The sequence below is a fragment of the Scyliorhinus canicula genome, chromosome 18 (assembly GCF_902713615.1).
Source record: "Scyliorhinus canicula chromosome 18, sScyCan1.1, whole genome shotgun sequence".
NCBI lineage: Eukaryota > Metazoa > Chordata > Chondrichthyes > Carcharhiniformes > Scyliorhinidae > Scyliorhinus > Scyliorhinus canicula.
Genome location: NC_052163.1, coordinates 60,928,976 through 60,947,744, shown reverse-complemented (window position 1 = coordinate 60,947,744; position 18,769 = coordinate 60,928,976). Strand labels below are relative to the sequence as shown.

At 48.2% G+C, this 18,769-nt stretch overlaps 1 protein-coding gene across 4 annotated transcripts in view; it reads left to right on the top strand.

The window, feature by feature from the left end:
* Nucleotides 1-18,769, top strand: part of cacna1g (calcium channel, voltage-dependent, T type, alpha 1G subunit) — an 827,599-nt gene that overhangs the window by 360,622 nt on the left and 448,208 nt on the right. For all 4 annotated transcript variants that reach the window (XM_038776398.1, XM_038776397.1, XM_038776396.1 and 1 more), the window contains exon 2: nucleotides 11,534-11,645. In XM_038776398.1, coding sequence (XP_038632326.1) covers nucleotides 11,534-11,645 — 112 coding nt within the window. The remainder of the gene's footprint in view (nucleotides 1-11,533; nucleotides 11,646-18,769) is intronic.

Genomic DNA, 18,769 nt, shown 5'->3' with positions numbered 1-18,769 from the left:
TTATTTCTCAGTTAATCTGTCAATAGGATTTCCTTTATCTGTTTCCTGTTATTAAGGATGGGGATTTCTCAGCTCAAAGACGCAAGCTGTCATCCATTAAACTTTGAAAGTCGTTGAAGGATTAACAGTTGGGCAACTTGTTGTATTAATGCAAGATTTTTTTTTGTAACCGCTATTAAAGAGAAACATAGAAAATAGGAGCAGGAGGAGACCATTCTGTACTTTCAGCCTGTTCCGCCATTCAATATGATCATGGCTGACCATGCAACTCAACTCAGTAACCCGTTTCTCCCCCATATCCTTTGATCCCTTTAGCCCTATATCTAGCTCCTTCTTGAAAACATACAGGCCAGGATTCTCCATTCCAGAGTCCCGCCAGTGGAGAATCGGCACTGATATCCGCTGGCGCTTGGAGCGTTGCCCATCCATGTGTGAGTCACAGTCCTTGGAAATGCAAATGTACACATGGCAGGGAGCATGTTGGCTTCCATCCAAATGTCGGTGTAGGACTGCCATTTTGCACTAGTGGCTCGATCCCAGCATCCAACAGCAGGACCCCCCATAACACAAATCTTGATTCCCTGCCTGCTGACAACAAGAGTACCCCCCAACCCCTCAAAAAGGAGGGGCATCCTCTCCCCCCCAATTACACGAATAACACCCAGCAAGCAAACATGAGGTTGACCTGACCCCCTCACCCAATCTCCCCAGAAGTTCCCCCCCCTTATCAGCCAACCCGTTTCAGCTCCCTCCCCCCCCTCCCCCCAAGACCCCCCCATTCAGTCCCCGCCCCCGGGCATTGACAACGATCTGCTGCCCCCTAATGCCATGGCACCTACACACTGGCAATGACAGCCTAGCCTGACACATTGGACCAGGAGGGGGATCACAGGGGTCAGTCCATAGCTAATGTGCCCCTCTGCCGCTGCCAGGCTTCAGAGGGCAGGGGTCCCCCAACCTGGGTTGTGGGTGATGGATTGACTCTTGAACCCTCCCCTAGGATGGGAGTCCCTGGCCTGGACTGCCCCTTCCAGCCCTAGGCAATCCAAAGATCACCCTTGGCATGGTGATCTCAGGCAACCCTCTGCTCAACAGCATCTCCTGGTCTGACTTGTTTAAGTGTCCTCCTCACCCTGAACTACCCCTCCTGACAGCTGATGAGCAATCCAGGCAGTTGAGTGAAGAATCAATGCTGGAACTCTTCCCTTTTCCTAACATCTGCTTGCGCAACCAAATGTCCTTAAAAAAAGCCCACAACACATGAAATTGCTTCAAATCCCCTGAGATCCTTCGAATTGCTAAGCATCCATTCAATTTTACAGAGCAATACCTTTTACTAACCTGTGATTGACAGCTTAATGGTATAGATACAGCTGCTAGAAGGCTTGTTTAATTAGCTTTCCCTTCACACTTGAATGCATAACAAGTACCCTGTTTTTGATGCTAACCACAATGTTTAAACACTCTTGCCAGATCCTGACCACATTAAGGTAGCTAAAATGTTTCACTGACAGGGGCAGTCCAGCCATGGGACCCCCAGCCAAGGGAAGGATCCAGGGGTCAACCCCTCATTCCAAAGCTTGAGCCCACCCAACCCTGTACATCCTTGGGGTACCCCCCTCCTTGCAGCCTGGCAGCAGTGGAGGGGCACAATAGCTATAGACTGACCACTCTTGGGGTCCACCTCATCAGGGCTGCGCTTTGCCATATTTACACCAAAGTCTGCCTGCTGGATATCCCACTGTGGGATTCGGAGTAACATGTGGGCAAGGGATAATAGGGCTTAAAACCTGGGGCCGAATTCTCCGACCCCCTGCAGGGTCGGTGAGTTGCCCGGGGTTGGCGTAAATCCCGCCCCCGCCATGGTCGGAATTCTCCGCCACCCGGGAATCGGCGGGAGCGGGAATCACGCCGTGCCGATCGGCGTGCCCCCCGCAGCGATTCTCCAGCCCGCTGTCAGGCCTCTCCCACTGACGTGGTTGAAACCACCTCTGTGCCGGCGGGATTGGCGGCGCGAGCGGGCCCCCGGGGTCCTGGGGAGGGGGCGCGGGGCGATCGGGCCCTGGGAGGAGCCCCAACGGTGGCCTGGCCCGCGATCGGGGCCCACCGATCGGCCGGCGGGCCAGTGCCAATGGGTCACTCTTTTTCTTCCGCCGCCGCCGCCACGGCCTCCACCATGGCGGAGGCGGAAGAGACCCACTTCACCGCGCATGCGCCGGTGGTGACGTCAGCGGTCGCTGACGCTCCGGTGCATGCGCGGACTCACGCCGACCGGCAAAGGCCTTTCGTCCAGCTCCGATGCCGATCAGCGTAGTGCCAAAGGCCATTGGCGCCAGTTCTGGCGGCAGTCGGCGGAGCAGGAGCCACTCCGACGCGGGCCTAGCCCCTTTGGGGAGGCCCGACGTCGGAATGGTTGGCGCCACTCCGCTACACCGGGAACCCCACCCCCGCCGGGTTGGGTAGAATTTCGTCCCTGTTACTGCACGCTGATGCATGCAATCCCGCACTTTGCATGTTCCCACCAACACGGAGTGGGTAGCCCACTACAGGTGGCAGATCGGAAGTGGAGACTGGGGACGGGTACACCGCCCGGCACCAATCCCGTCTTTCAGCCGGGTTCCATTCTCCGCTTGATTGGGATTCCCGATTGCAGCAGCAGAGAATGGAGAATCCCAGCCACAATGTTTCGGCATTGACTGCTTTATGTGGTAGAGAATTCCACAGGCTCAACACTCTCTGGGTGAAGAAATTTCCCCTCATTTCTGCCCTAAACAGTCTACCCCGTATCCTTGAACATGACCTCTGGTTCTGGACATCCTCACTATCATTCCTTTCTAGTCCTGTCAGAATTTTATAGGTTTATGGGCAGCACGGTGGCGCAGTGGTTAGCCTGTTGCCCCACGGCGCTGAGGTCCCAGGTTCGATTCCGGCTTTCGGTCACTGTCTGTGTGGAGTTTGCACATTCTCCCCGTGTTTGCGTGGGTTTTGCCCCCACAATCCAAAAATGTGGATTGGGTATGCTAAATTACCCCTTAATCGGAAAAAATTAATTGGGTACTCTAAAATTACTAAAAAAAAGAATTTCATAGGTTTCTATGAGATCCCCCCAATTCTTCTAAACTATAACAAATATAATCCTAATTGATTCAATCTCTCCTCTCCTACGTCAGTCCTACCATCGCAGGAATCAGTCAAAACAAAATACTGCTGAAACCTGACTTCAAAACAGAAAATGCTGGTGATGCTCAGCAAGTCAGGCAGCATCTGTGCACAAAAAAACAGAGTTAACCTTTCAGGTCTGTGACCTTTTTGTAATCTGCTTTGATTTTGCCTATTGTCAGATCCTTATAGCTCCTGCAACGAAATCCTAGATTTCCCCTGAGGAATGCTGTAGGGGTTATTTTAAAAGCCTGTGCTCATAGATATCATAGAATTTACAGTGCAGAAGGAGGCCATTCGGCCCATTGAGTCTGCACAGACTCTTGGAAAGAGCACCCTACCCAAGGTCAACACCTCCACCCTATCCCCATAACCCAGTAACCCCACCCAACACTAAGGGCAATTTTGGACACTAAGAGCAATTTATCATGGCCAATGCACCTAACCTGCACATCTTTGGACTGTGGGAGGAAACCGGAGCACCCGGAGGAAACCCACGCACACACGGGGAGGATGTGCAGACTCCGCACAGACAGTGACCCAAGTCGGAATCGAACCTGGGACCCTGGAGCTGTGAAGCAATTATGCTATCCACAATGCCACCGTGCTGCCCAGCACCTGGAGGATACCCACACAGACACGGGGGAGAACATGCAAACTCCACAAAGTCCACCCAAGGCCAGAATCCAACCCGGGTCCCTGGCGCAGTGAGACAGGTTATGAGAAATGCAGTTGTACACAGGATTCCTTTTTCAGGGCATCTAACAAAAGTCACACAACATGATAAAACTCAAATCAGCCCCTGCTCAAAGGTCCACCTGTGGGCATCATGTCGAGGGTGCGAGTATCTCACCCCGTGATAGAAGAGCCCACTTGATCCCACCTCTTTAGGGTCAGATCCAAGGATCCACCCAGGCATGATAGCTTGGCGGGCGCTGTCATGGCAACAGGTCAGCAGGAGTCAGACGGCAGGAGCAAAAAGGAGTGAAAAAAAAATGCTCGCGACCCACCCCCGCGGGATTCATTCCCACCCTGCCGCTGAGGTGCATTACCTTGTCAAGCTGGCCTGTAGGTGAGCCAACCCAAGCCATCTTCACCAGACTCTCAAGGAGCACTGCTACCTCTCCTGGCTCCAAAGAAATACATACCAGAAACATTTTCAGTCATGTTCTGAGCAGCCTCCCCTCGAGAACCACTCACACGTCTCCCCGATATCTCAGATAACTGGGCTGAGCGCAGGTGTAATCAGGGCTGATACGCAGGTCACAGGATCTCCTATTTGCAAACTTGAATTAGGCTGCCCAGTGACCCATGCTGCCCTTGTGAAAGCTCTGGGGAAATTGGCAATACTTCTCCAACTCGTTAAAAATTAGACCAAAGGTACAGCACCTGAAGAGGCCACTCAGCCTACCTGGTCTATGCCAGGGTTTATGCTCCACACAAGCCTCCTCCCAACTCTCTTCATCTCACCTTGTCAGTCTAACTTTCTGATTGATTCAAATGATTGTTTCATTGTCGTTTATGAGATTAGTGCCCAGGGAATATTACGCTGCTCGCTTGCATGTTGGCACAGTGAGCAGCAATGAGCAGAAGCCATTCTCAGTTTCCCTGGAGCAGTACAGTACTGCTCGACATTGTTTAAAATCAGACCAGGTTAGAGGTTTGAGAGAAATCTGAGCAGGTTTGTAAATATATTATGACGCTGCCATTGATTAAGATGATAGCTAGCTTGGATAGAATCAATTGCCATGCCAAGCCGGGCTGCATTTTGGATGACTACAGTTCATAGAATCCTAGACTCACTACAGTGGGACTTCCAGTACCAGCCTCCCCGGACAGGCGCCGGAATGTGGTGACTAGGGGCTTTTCACAGTAACTTCATTGAAGCCTACTCGTGACAATAAGCGATTTTCATTTTTTCAGTGGCGGCTATGAAGGATTAAGTTGCACATTTGGTGGCTCCCGCTCGGGTCGGACTTTTGGACCTTTTCCCCCGATTTACTACCGGACTTGAATTGAAAAATTGATGACAGAGGCAATTGTGTACTGAATTCCCACATCGGTGCATGGAGAGGAGGACTAGAAGTGCTCGCAAAGGCAGAAACAGAAGGACAGAGAAGGCTTGGGCTGAAGCTGCAGTGGGAGATAGAATTGCGGAGGACCGGACCTCTGGCTTGTCGGCCCAGTGGTCAACGGAGCACCTGATGCAAGTTATTCAGGAAGGCTTCGCTGAGTAGAAACGGGTCGGCTGGGACCCGATAGAAGAGTCAATTGAGCGGCTGGATGCCAAAGATCGGGCGATCCAGAAGGTAGAGCAGGCATTGGCTGAGCAGGAGGAACATCAAACTGCGGTGGAGTTGGAGGTGGGGATGCTGAGAGACCAGCAGAAGAAGCTCCTGGAGAAGGTGGAGGATCTAGAGAATAGGTCCTGCCGGCAGAACTTGAGAATCATTGGGCTCCCGGAGGGGTCCGAAGGAGCAGACGCTGGGGCATACATCGGGACATGTTTGCGAAGCTGCTGGGGGATGTGGTATTCTCCCGACACTTGGAGATGGACAGAGCTCACAGAGCGCTCGCGAGGAAGCAGCGAATGGGAGACCCCCCGAGGCCAATGGTAGTGAGATTCCACAGGTACCTGGATAAGTAGCACATTCTACAGTGGGCCAAGCAGACATGGAGCTGTAAATGGGACAACAGCATCCTGCGGATCTACCAAGACCTGAGTGCGGAGGTGGCCAGGAGAAGAGCAGGCTTTAACCAGATCAGGTCGATCCTTTTTAAGAAAAAGGTGAAGTTCGGACTGTTGTATTCAGCCTGTCTCTGGGTCATGTACGAGGAACAGCACTTTTATTTTGAGTCGCCTGAGGACGCACTGGACTTCGCGAAAAGGGAAGGACTGGTGGTGGACTGAGAACTTTTGAATTTTGCTGCAACGTTCATGTTTTTAAATGTTTCTCGTTTTGTGGAAGCTGTCTAATGCCTTCTGTATTGATTTGGGATCAGTGACAGAGCTGACTTAGTTAAGGTTTACATTTGCACTGTTGGGGGACGGAAGCATCCTTGTTTAGATTTTGGATCGCTTACTTGATCTTTGTTAGTGTTTTTTTCCCTATTTTTTTCTGTCGGGCAATTGTGTTGGGATTGTTTGTTATTGGAATATCTATGTATGAGCGGGGGGTGGGGAGGGAACAATAGGTGGGAGACTTTTCTGACACAGGGATGGTGGCCACAAAGCTAACTTGGCAGGCTAGCTCACAGAAGCATAGTGGGGGGTGTGCATATGTTAGGTTTATTAAAAGGGTTGAGTTACATTGTATTGTTACTGGGGGGGGAGGGGGGGAAATTGTTCTGCTGACGTGGGAGGGACTTGTGCTAAGGGACAGAGAGGAGGTTGGGGGCGGGGGGCTGCCTGGGGGCGAGCCGGTGGAGCACGGGCTGGAGGCTGGCTCAAAAAAGGGGATGGCTGATCGGCGAAGTGGGGGGGCAATGAGCCCCCCAACTAGGCTGATCACCTGGAATGTACGAGGGATAAATGGGCCGGTCAAGAGGGCACGTGTGTTCGCGCATGTGAGGGGACTGAAGGCGGACGTGGTAATGTTGCAGGAGACGCACCTTATAGCTACGGACCAGGTTAGACTGAGGAAAGGCTGGGTCAGTCAGGTCTTTCACTCGGGACTGGATTCAAAGACTAGAGGGGTCGTGATCCTGATCAATAAGTGGGTGGTGTTTGAGGTGGGTAGAATAGTTTCGGATGTGGGAGGCCAGTACATTATGGTCACTGGGAAACTGGAGGGGGTGCAGGTGGTATTAGTAAATGTGTAAGTGCAAAATTGGGACGATGTGGCGTTCATAAAGAGGATGTTGGGGAAGATGCCGGACCTAGACTTGCACAGGTTGGTCATGGTCGGGGACTTTAACACAGTTGTTGACATTGTCTTAGACCAGTCAAGCTCAAAAACGGACAGGATGCCAGCAATGGCAAAAGAACTAAAAGGGTTCATGGAGCAGATGGGGGGGGGGGGGGGGGGGGGGGGGGGGGGGTTGGATCCATGGAGATTTGGGCAGCTGAGGGTGAAGGAGTTCTCCTTCTACTCACACGTGTATAAAGTGTACTCCCGGATTGATTTCTTTATTTTGAGTAGGGCTTTACTGACGGGGGTGGTGGACACGGGGTACTCGGCGATCACAATCTCAGACCATGCTGCGCACTGGGTTGACCTGGAGGTTAGTAAAGACAGTAACCAGCGCCCGTACTGGAGGTTAGATGTGGGACTTCTAGCTGACGAAGGGGTGTGCGAGCGGCTGCGGAAATGTATTCAGAGCTACCTGCAGATCAATGACACGGGGGAAATTTCAGCAGCGGTGGTCTGGGAAGCGGTGGTTAGAGGTGAGCTATGTTGATCCGGTCCCATAGGGAGAAGGTAGACAGGGCAGAGATGGACCGACTGGTAAAGGAGATATTACAGATCGATAGGAGGTATGCGGAGATCCCTAGAGGCAGGTCTTTTAACCGAACAGCGGAGGCTACAGGCGGAGTTTAGTTTGCTGACCACAGGGAGGGCGGTGGAGCAGCTGAGAAAGGTGAGGGGCAATCTATGAGCATGAAGGGAAGGCCAGCAGAATGCTTGCACAGCAGCTTAGGGAGGCAGTCAGGGAGATATGGAAAGTAAATGATGGAGATGGGAACCTGGTTGGAGATTCAGCGTAAGGCGTTTAGGGATTTCTACAGTAGGCTGTATGGGTCGGAACCCCCCAACAGGGCCGGAGGGGATGAAATTTGGCCGGTTTTCGGGGTATAAGCTAAATATGGGGAAAAGTGAGATGTTTGTAGCCCAGGCGAGGGGACAAGAGAGGCGATTGGGGGAGCTGCCATTTAGATTAGTAGGGGGAAGCTTTAGGTATCTAGGCATCCAGGTGGCGCGGGAATGGGACCGGCTGCATAAATTAAATCTGGCCCGACTAGTAGACCAAATGAAGGATGATTTTCAGAGATGGGACGCGCTTCCGTTGTCACTAACTGGGAGGATGCAGACGGTGAAGATGATGGTCCTCCCGAGATTCCTATTTGTATTTCAGTGTCTCCCCATTTTTATTCCGCGGTCCTTTTTTAAATGGGTCAAAAACGTGATTACTGGCTTTGTATGGGCGAGCAAGATCCCGCGAGTAAGGAAGGTAATGCTTGAGTGGAGTCGGGGAGAGGGCGGGCTGGCACTGCCAAATTTTAGTAACTATTACTGGACGGCAAATATAGCCATGATCAGGAAGTGGGTGGTGGGGGGAGGATCGGCATGGGAGCGTATGGAGGCGGCTTCATGCAAGAGCACCAGTCTGGGGGTATTGGTAACTGTGCCTCTGCTGTTCCCGCCGATATGGTATTCCACCAGCCCGTGGTGGTGGCGGCCCTGAGAGTCTGGCGGTAATGGAGGAGACACGTGGGAGCAGATGGAGCATCAGTCTGGTCCCCAATCTGTAATACTCACCGGTTTACCCCGGGTGGAGAGCAGGGATTGAGAGGATGGGGGATATGTTTATAGAGGGGAGCTTTCCGAGTATGAGGGCGCTGGAGGAGAAGTTTGGGTTGACGAGGAGAAACAAATTTGGGTACCTGCAGGCGCGGGACCTCCTACGTAGACAGGTGTCAACCTTCCCGCTCCTACCGCTAAGGGGGATTCAGGACAGGGTAGTTTCCAGTGGGTGGGTGGGTGGGAGAAGGGAGCATCTCTGACATTTACAAGGAACTTATGCGGTCAGAGGAGAGGCAGACAGAGGAGCTGAAGCACAAGTGGGAAGAGGAGCTGGGAGGAGAGATAGAGGATGGTCTATGGGCGGACGCATTGAGTCGAGTCAACGCGTCCCCAATGTGTGCCAGGCTCAGCCTGATACAATTTAAGGTTGTTCATCGGGCTCACATGACAGTGGCTCGGATGAGCAGATTCTTTGGGGTGAAAGACAGATGTGCAAAATGTGCAGGAGGACCAGCGAACCATGTCCACATGTTCTGGACATGTCCGAAGCTTTGGGGATTTTGGCAGGGGTTTGCAGATGTCATGTCCACGGTGTTAAAAAGCAAGGGTGCCACCGAATCCAGAGGTGCCGATTTTCGAGGTGTCGGAAGATCCGGGAATCCAGGAGGAGAAAGAGGCAGACGTTCTGGCCTTTGCTTCCCTGGTAGCCCGGAGACGGATACTATTAGCATGGAGGGACTCAAAGCCTCCGAAGTCGGAGACCTGGCTATCAGACATGGCTAGCTTTCTCTGTTTGGAGAAAATCAAGTTTGCCATGAGAGGGTCAAAGTTAGGGTTCGCCCGGAGGTGGCAACCATTCGTCGACTTTGCGGAAAATTAATCGTCAGCGGAAGGTGGGGGGGGGGGTTAGTTTAGTTTAGAGTCGGGGGTTAATAATGGTGGGACCTGTAAGGGAGGGAGACGGCTTTTGCACTATGTTTATAGATTCATGTACATTGTTTATGTTGTTGTTGTTGTAATACCAAAAATACCTCAATAAAATGTTTATTAAAAAAAAAGAATCACTACAGTGCAGAAGGAAGATATTTAACCCATCGGGTCTGCGCGGACCCTACAAAAGAACACTCTACCTCGGTCCACTCCCCCACCCTATCCCTGTAACCCCGTAACCCACCTAACCTTTGGACACTAAGGGGCAATTTAGCATGGCCAATCCACCTAACCTGTACATCTTTGGACTGTGGGAGGAAATCAGACGAAACCCACACAGTCACAAGGAGAATGTACAAACTCCACACAGTCACCCGAGGTTGGAATTGAACCCAGGTTCCTGGTGCTGTGAGGCAGCAGTAGTAACCGCCGTGCCGCCCATAGTTCTATACTTTAACTACTTCACTGCTCCCCAGAGTGGAACAAAGAAATTCATTGGTGATCGAGCTGAGGGAGTCATAGCAATAAACAAATTCTGTTCAAAGAGAAACTCTCCACTCCCAGTGTTAAAGTGTTACATGTTAAAGTGTTTGAATAGAAGCTTAATTTCTCCTTTGAAGCATTAATTCACAGAAATTAAATATCCAAATCCTTGAATGTGACATATTCTCTCTGAACACATGAAGAATGCTTGACTGGAACCGGGCTTGTGCTGTCATTTCGAATTGGCTTGCCTGGAAACAAACTAATGGGGTCAGATCAGTTTCATACCCAGTCCAATTGGCTGCAATCAGGACGGTTATGTTAAATAGGAAGCTGATTCAATCCTGCATGCTACCAACCACATCAGCAAAACATTTCCCGGAATCCTTCAGCCTAAAATTTTACGGAATTATGGAAACCCCATAACTTATCCAAAATCACTTTGGGAATTTAGATCCGGACGTTCTGCTCCTATTTCCAAAAGATACAAGTTGGGGAAAGGGAGCGTGTGTGACTTAAACAGGATACCCAAACTCAGCAGGGCCTGTGAACTCAGTGCTTAGTTTGAACCGATCCCATTTTCACTGGAGCGAGGGCCTTATCCTGTCGTGTGTGAGATATACATTTCTTATAGTCGATGTAAATGCTTGGAAAGAGTGGATAAGTTCTGAAGAATTCTCAAGCTGTCAAGTTATTTAAACCCACTTCCCATTACATTTTAAAATAATAGCCTGCTTGTGTCTGTGAGTTTGAAATTGTTTGTGCATGCAGTATCAATTGATGTTTGTTGGCATAACCCTAAGTCCCTCATTATGGCACTATGACTGCTTGATTGCTTTCACAAACTGTCATCATCACAATGGGGGGGTGTAAGTTCACAATTTGGTTGACAAATTCAAGAGGTTCTTAAAAGAGTAGCTGTTTTAGGTTTGGGGTTATGAATACAATTTTTTAAATAAAGGATTAATTACTTGAGTGGATTTAAATGTATCAAATGAGAGTGTTTTGCATTTAATGAAGTCTAAATAGATACTGTCAGCCCATTGTGGATACTGGATAAGCTGGAATGGAGGGTGTAAGGGCAACGGGGGTCATATGTTGGCATGGTTGGGGCATGAGGTGGACATTGCGAGTTAAGGTCTATAGAGCCTAATAAAAACAGGGAAAGAGTTCCAGAGCACTAAGGCAGGCCTTTTAAACAGCCTGCACCAGCAATTGGCAGCCCCTACAGAAACCTCTGATCTGCGCCTGGGGGGGGTGAGCCTGACTCCATCCCACACACACACCACCTCTCGGAACAAAGATCCCGACAGTCGAAGCACTGTTCCAGAGACAGGTGCGACAAGCCTGAAAACTGTCCGATTCTGCACACCCAGCTCAGGAGCAAGAGCCCAGGCTTTTTTGTTTTGTGTGCTAAGATTCAGAACAGCTGAGGTTTGAGATAATTTGCTACTGTGTCCATTTCATGATGTTTCCTTGACTCCTTCCTCTCTTACGTGGTTTGAACGGATGAGCATGTTGGTCATCTTGCTGAATTGCGTCACACTTGGAATGTTCCAGCCCTGTGAGGACAACACCTGTGACTCAGAACGCTGCAAAATTCTACAGGTGAGCTCTTGCTGTTTCTCTTTCAGGTACAAATAGTGAACATGAATGCAGGTGATAGGCTGGTAAAACATCTGGAGTTCAGAGATCAAATCAAGCGCAGGTTTATGGGACATAATGCTCTCTGTGAGATGGATCTTAAAAAGTCACAACCCTTCTCTACCTCCTCCTCCTTCCCAAAAAATGTAAATTAGAGAAAGTGCTCAAAGTTCAAACCTCAGGAGTCTGTGGCATGAACGGGGCAGTGAGACATATTTCCAGATCTGACTATTCCAGGACTGTATTTACCATAAACGTTTAATGAGACAGCGGTCCTCCTTTAATAACATCCCCATGTGTTGGCTGCATGTGAAACACAGGCCCAGATTTTCACTCCTGGGTCTGGTGCGCAGAGATGGGAGAATTCCTGGCTATGCAATCCCGACCTTCAAAAATGGCCACCCGCAGTTCTGACCTTTGCTCCAAGGGGCCATTCCAAGGGGGATTAGAAGTGAGTCCCGCCACCCTCATGACCTCTATAACGATCTATGCACTTACCCCCTCCTTGCCAATTCACCTCATATCCTTTGACACTTCATTGACAGATTTGACAGTTGTTTGACACCTCTAACTATTCCTTGATAGCTTGACAGTTCTTCCATTGTTCCTTGACAGCTTTGACAGTTTCTTGGCCGCTGAACAGCTCCTTGAAGCTTGAGACAGTTCCAATGAGGTTATGCACTTTATACGCTCAAATTATTTTACTTTTAACAATATCCAAAGAGGGACCTTTCCACTCCAAAGAGGTGCCCTGGCTTTTTAAACAAATCTATCAAGTTTATCATGCCGGGTCCAATCTTCACACTCTGGGTTTCACACTCTTGGCTACCAAATTCCCACTTCAGTGGAGGCAACTGGTGATTTCAATAGCCGATTGCCTTCATTAACGGCACGTATGAACGAAACGCAGCCTGACTGCTCACCCATCCCCCGTGAATATCGAGCATACTGTGTTTGGGAGCCATTTTTGAGATTTTTGCAAAACAGTGAGACTCTCCACCATGGCAACGATCTAGGCTACAAGAGCACACAAAGGAAACCAAAATGGCAGTAACAATGTATTTTGTTATAATAACACTTTCAAACTAATCTGTTCAGTCTGCTTTTATTAATACAGTTGCCAGATGGCCTCATTATGCCTAGCTGGTCTCCAAGAAGGGCTAGTGCACTTAGATCTCAGGAAGCAATGTTTATGAAGCAACAGAGAGAGGGAAAGCTTTGGTTGATTGATATTTATTATCACCTTGTAATAACCAGTTTCTTTGAAGAGATGTTTTTGCACTGATTTATTGTAAGTGGGGCCTTTTCATTCCAGAAAGTTCTTTTCAAAATGTTTACTTATTGTGTCAGTTTTAGGATTATTTCAAACTACCAGATTGCTAATGGCCTACCGGTTCTGTGCATAGTGAATTCTGGAAGAATGAGTATGAAGGACACATGGGGGCATGGAAATGGCATGGGGCTGGTGGTGGATAAAGGGGAGGTGAGCGGTGGTTTGAGGGTCTAATATCCATTACAACTGGGCTGACGTGCCAATAAAAAGAGACAGGTGATCCAGCCTGCGAGCCTTGCCATCCTCCTGCCTTCATTGCTGCCTCAGGACTGCTCTGGAGGTGGCAGGCCCAACCCCAACCTACTGCTGACTCCATGGAATGAAAATAACAGGACATTGGCTTGAAGGGTCAGTAACTTCCTTGCCTACTGATACCCATGTCCTTTCTGACAATCAGGCCCAATATGCCCATTGGGCAATATCTGCCAAAATACTGCAGATACTGGAAATCTGAAATAAAAACAGAAAATCACAGAAGCTCAATGCAAGTCAGGCAGCGTCTATCTATGCAGTGAGAAAGACTTACTACTTCAGGTCAAAGACCTTTCATCAAAATTGGAAAATGCTCGATGTGAGGAACTTTTAAGGCAGTATGGAGACAGGGAAAGAAAAAAGGGAACAGAACAATAGGGAAGGACTGTAATGGGGTGAAGTTATTAAATGACAAAAGTTATGATGAATTCATTACATGATTCTGGATCAGAAAGCAAAATGGCCACCATCTGCCATCTTGATACACAGCCATTAATATATTGGGGAGGAGAAGCAGTGGGGGTTGGAAGCTGAAGACAAATTTTCTTTCCATTGCAGCAAAACACAGACATTGATGTTTCAGAATTTTAGCGAGAGGTACATTTGAAATGCAAACCATGAGATTAACAGTCAATGGAATCTTTTCATCAGAGACAGTTCTGACATAAATTGGAAGAGCTCTTTTGAAAGCCTTGTACATCCCTTCAAAGGTTAAGCAGCCATGAAGTATCTGAAAGCCATTATGTTTTCATTTTGTACATATTAGCATACAGATAGTTTGTTAATGTCTGCACATAAGTTGTACAAGATCAGATCAGCATACGTCAGATATGTCTTTTCATACATATTAAAATTAATGCATTACCCAACAGTAACAAAGGCCTTTAAAGAAGAATATAACAGTGTTCACAATTCATATAGCATTCCCAGTTAGCACAAACGATCTTACGAATCCAAGGGGAAAGAACATAGGAGCATAGTAGCGGGATTAGGCCATTTGGCCCATCAAGCCTGTTCTGGCATTCAACTAAATTACAGCTGATCTTCTACCTCAACATTATTTACCCAGGCTATCCCCATAGCCCTTGATCTCTTTAATATGTAGAAATCTATCAATCTCTGTCCTGTACGTACTCAATGTCTAAGCCTCCGCAGCCCTCTGGGATAGAGAATTCCAAAGACTCATTTCCCTCTGAGTGGAGATCTTTTTCCTCACCTTGGTCCTAAATGGCCTGCCCCTTATTCTGAGAGTGTATCCACTAGTTTGAAACCTTCCCTTAGAGTCAGACACAGGAGAAATTATTGCAGGGAATCAGGAGATGGCAGAGACACTAAACAATTGTGTCTGTCTTCAAAGTAGAAGTTAAGTTACATACCGGAAATAGAAGAAAGGCAAGGGGCCAATTGAGTGAGCAACTTAAGGTAATTTATATCAGCCGGGAAGTATTGGAGAGATTTAATGGACTAAAAGGTGACAAATCCTTAGGATTTGGTCACCGACATCCCAGGTTCTAAAAGAGATAACTGTAGAGATAGTAGATGGGCTGGTGATGGTAATTCCAAAATTCCCAAGATTGTAGAATGCTCCCAGAAAATTGGAAGTTAGCATATATAACGTCACAATTCAGGAAAGGAGGAAGAGAGAAAACAAGAAACTGCAGGCCAATTTGCCTGACATCATTCATCGAGAAATCTATTATTAAGGATATTATTAGACAATCGTAGTATGGCCAGACAAAGTTACCATGCTTTTCCAGAAGGGAAATTGCGCTGGACAAAATTATTAGAACTTTTTGAGCATGTAAATAGTAAGATAGATAAAGGGGAATAAGTAGATATAGTACACTTGGATTTCGGAAAGTTGATCCAATAGGGGCTGGTTTAGCACAGGGCTAAAGAGCTGGCTTTTAAAGCAGACCAAGGCAGGCCAGCAGCACGGTTCAATTCCCGTACCAGCCTCCCCGAACAGGCACCGGAATGTGGCAACTACGGGCTTTTCGCAGTAACTTCATTTGAAGCCTGCTTGTGACAATAAGCGATTTTCATTTCATTTTTGAAAAGGTGCCACACAAAAGGTTAATAAACAAGGGCTCATGGAGTTGGAGGTAATATCTTAGCATTGATAGAGGATTGATTAATGGATAGGAACAAAAAGTCAGAGTAAACAGGCCACTTTCAAGTTGGCAGGCTGTGATGAGGGGAGTGTCACAAAGAGCAATGCTGGATCCTCAGCTATTTACAACACATATTAATGACTTAAACATAGAGACAGAAAGTAATGTATCTGATTTGCAGACAATACAAAGTGAGGTGGAAATGTAGGCTGTGAGAAAGACACAGAGAGGCTAGTGAGTTAGTGAGTGAAGGGGTAGCATGGTGGCACAGTGGTTAGCATTGCTGCCTATGGCGCTGAGGACCCGGGTTTGAATCTCAGCCCTGGGTCACTGTCTGAGAGGAGTTTGCACATTCTCTCCATGTCTGCGTGGGTTTCACCCCCACGACCCAAAGATGTGTGGGATAGGTGGATTGGCCATGCTAAATTGCCCCTTAATTGGAAAAAAATAATTGGGTACTCTAAATTTATTTTTAAAAAGAGTTAGTGAGTGAAGTTAAGTGAGTGGGCAGCAAGGTGACGGATAGAGCATAATGAGACAGCATAATGAGACAAAATTTGAGATTCATCACTCCGGCAGTAAGTATACAGAAACAGAATATTTTTTGAAAGGCATGATATCTGTAACTATTGATGTTCAGATGGACATAGGTGTACTTGTACAAGGAACACAGAAAATTAGTATGCAGATTGCAATGAATTAGAAAGGCAAAGAGCATGTTGGCCATTATTGCCAGGAGATTGGAGTAGAGGAATAAAGACGTTCCCGTACTAGCCTCTTCGGACAGGCGCCGGAATGTGGTGACTAGGGGCTTTTCACAGTAACTTCATTGAAGCCTACTCGTGACAATAAGCGATTTTCATTTCATTTCCATTTCAAGTCTTGCCACAGTTGTGCAAGGCCTTTGGCAAGACCACATCAGGTGTACCTGTGTGCAGTTTTGTCCTCCATATGAAGGAAAGATATATTTGCATTAGAGGTGGCACCGCAAAGCTTCACTGGATTAGACAGAAGAGTGGCAAAGTGGTTTACACTGCTGCATCATATTGCCAGGGACCCAGGTTCAATTCCAGCCTTGGATGACTGTGTGGAGTTTGCACATTCTATCCATGTCTGCATGGGTTTCCTCCGGGTGCTTTGGTTTCCTCCCACAGTCCAAAGATGTGCAGGTTAGGCAGATTAGCCATTCTAAATTTGCCCCTTAGAGTGTCCAAAGGTTCAATGGGGTTACGGGGGTGTGAAGATAGGGTGAGGAGTTGGCTCAGATAGGGTGCTCTTTCAGAGGGTCGGTGCAGACTCAATGGACTGAATGGCCTCCTTCTGCACTGTAGGGATTCTATGGAATTGTCCCTGGGTTGAGAGGGTTGGCCTATTATGAGAGGCTGAGTAAATTGGGCATATTCTTTGAGAGGTGATCTGATTGAAACATAAAAAGACACTAACGTTTACAGGTTAGGCACTGAGTGGTTGTTCCCTCTGGCTGGGGAGTTGAGAACACGGGGACATACTCTCAGGAACATTTAGAGCTGAGATATAGAGCATTCAAAGCATTGTGAATCTTTGGAATTCTCTACCCTAGAGAGATGCTGCAGCATTAAATATATTCAAGGCTGAGATAGACAGACTTTTGATCCCTCAGAATCTAAAGATATGGAGAGCTGATGTAAAAAATGGAGTTGAGGCAAACGATCAATGCTGATCATATGAAACGGAGCAGGCTTGGGCAGCATGTGGTCTATCCTAATCTTATTTCTCATGCTCCTCTGAGTTCACAGTCTTGAACACAAGATATAACAGATTTACAAAGGTAGGTAGCGCACCCAAGTGTCCATTTCTTACATATGAGTAAAGGTAGCAAGCATTGTTAGGCTATTAAACCTCTTCGGGATATCTTTGCTGAACCTCTGATATACAGACATTCTCCAAAAGTCACTAGGAGTAAGAAACCTGGATGAAGAAATGCCAAAGGTCTTGGTTCGATGGGTCCCTAAGCTGAGAAGTGCACTCTAATGAAAGAAATCAAGTCTTGCGGAGCTGGAAGATCCCAAATTTAATGACTTGGTTGGTCTGGGTTCACTGATCCCTAGCGGTGCCATTAGAAGTCTCTCAATGTCCGTGTACCCAGGAGGGAAAATGTGAACTCCTGATTACTGTAAAGGGAGCACATTAGGTGAGGATGAAATCAATTGACTTTGTCCCTATCTCAGCTCATCTGCGGCTGAAACCCCCATGTTTTGGTTAGCTCCAGACTCGACTCTTTCAACACAATCCTGACTGGTCTCCCACATCCTGCCCTCTGTAAACGTGAGGTCACCCAAAACACTGCTGCCCGTTTCTTAACTCTCAACAAGTCCCGTTGATCTATCACCCCTGTGCTCACTGACCTACTTTAGCTGCAGGTCAAACAACGTCTTGATTTTATAATTCTCATCCTTGTTTGCAAAACCTTACATGGTGTCAGTCTCCCCATCTCAGGAATTTCCACCAATCCCGCAACCTCAGAGATATCTGCGCTCCTCCAATTCATTAGTGTACTGCCATTGGGAGCTGTGATTTCAGAATGCAAAAGTGCCAACAAAAGTGTTTAGTGACTGAAAAAGAATTTTACAGGGGCCAGAGGATGGTGCATTGCTCACCACTGCCCCACCTCAACCCAGAAGTAAAGTCAACTTTAAATGAGGTTACCCCCTCACCGGTACAACGTTGTGGGTTTCACTAAAAAGCTGAGATTGGAACTTCCATCCCCCAGAGGAAGTCCCACCCTCCACAGCTGCCGGCCATCCTGACTGGGTGTAAGCACTCGCAGCCCCCAGCAGCACCAGAGGAGTAGTTGGTCCTTCTGGGATTGTAAGGAAACCCTGTGATGAAGTGTCATGGACACAGGACAAGGTAGCAGTCCAGGGCTTCTTGGGTGGAGAGGCATCAGCCATCCTAGGGAGGGCCGGGGGGGGGGGGGGGGGGGGGGGGGGAGCAGGTTCTGGAGGCCTGGTAGGGAGGTACAAAGCATGGGGTGATACAATCTTAGCAGGGGAGTACCCAGGGCACACCATGAAGGAGTTACCTCTCCCCTCCATCCTTCCTTCCCTTTCACTGACTCTGGTGAATAAACGGCCTTCCCACACTCGCCCAGTGTATTTGGCAGTGGAAACAAATTGAGGTAATTAATTTCCATGCCTCTTGGATTGTCCTCCCATGTATTTGCTCCCGACAGTGTCTCGGGATCAAACTATAATTCTTGGAAACTCCAAAGGCAATTCTTGAGGCAATGCTGAATGTGGTACATTTATCCCAACCTTCACGTTGGGTCATTAATGCAAGTGATTTATACCCCTCAGCCTCCTCAATGTGAGACTAGTTTTTAATGGTAGGATGAAATCAGCCACAGTTTC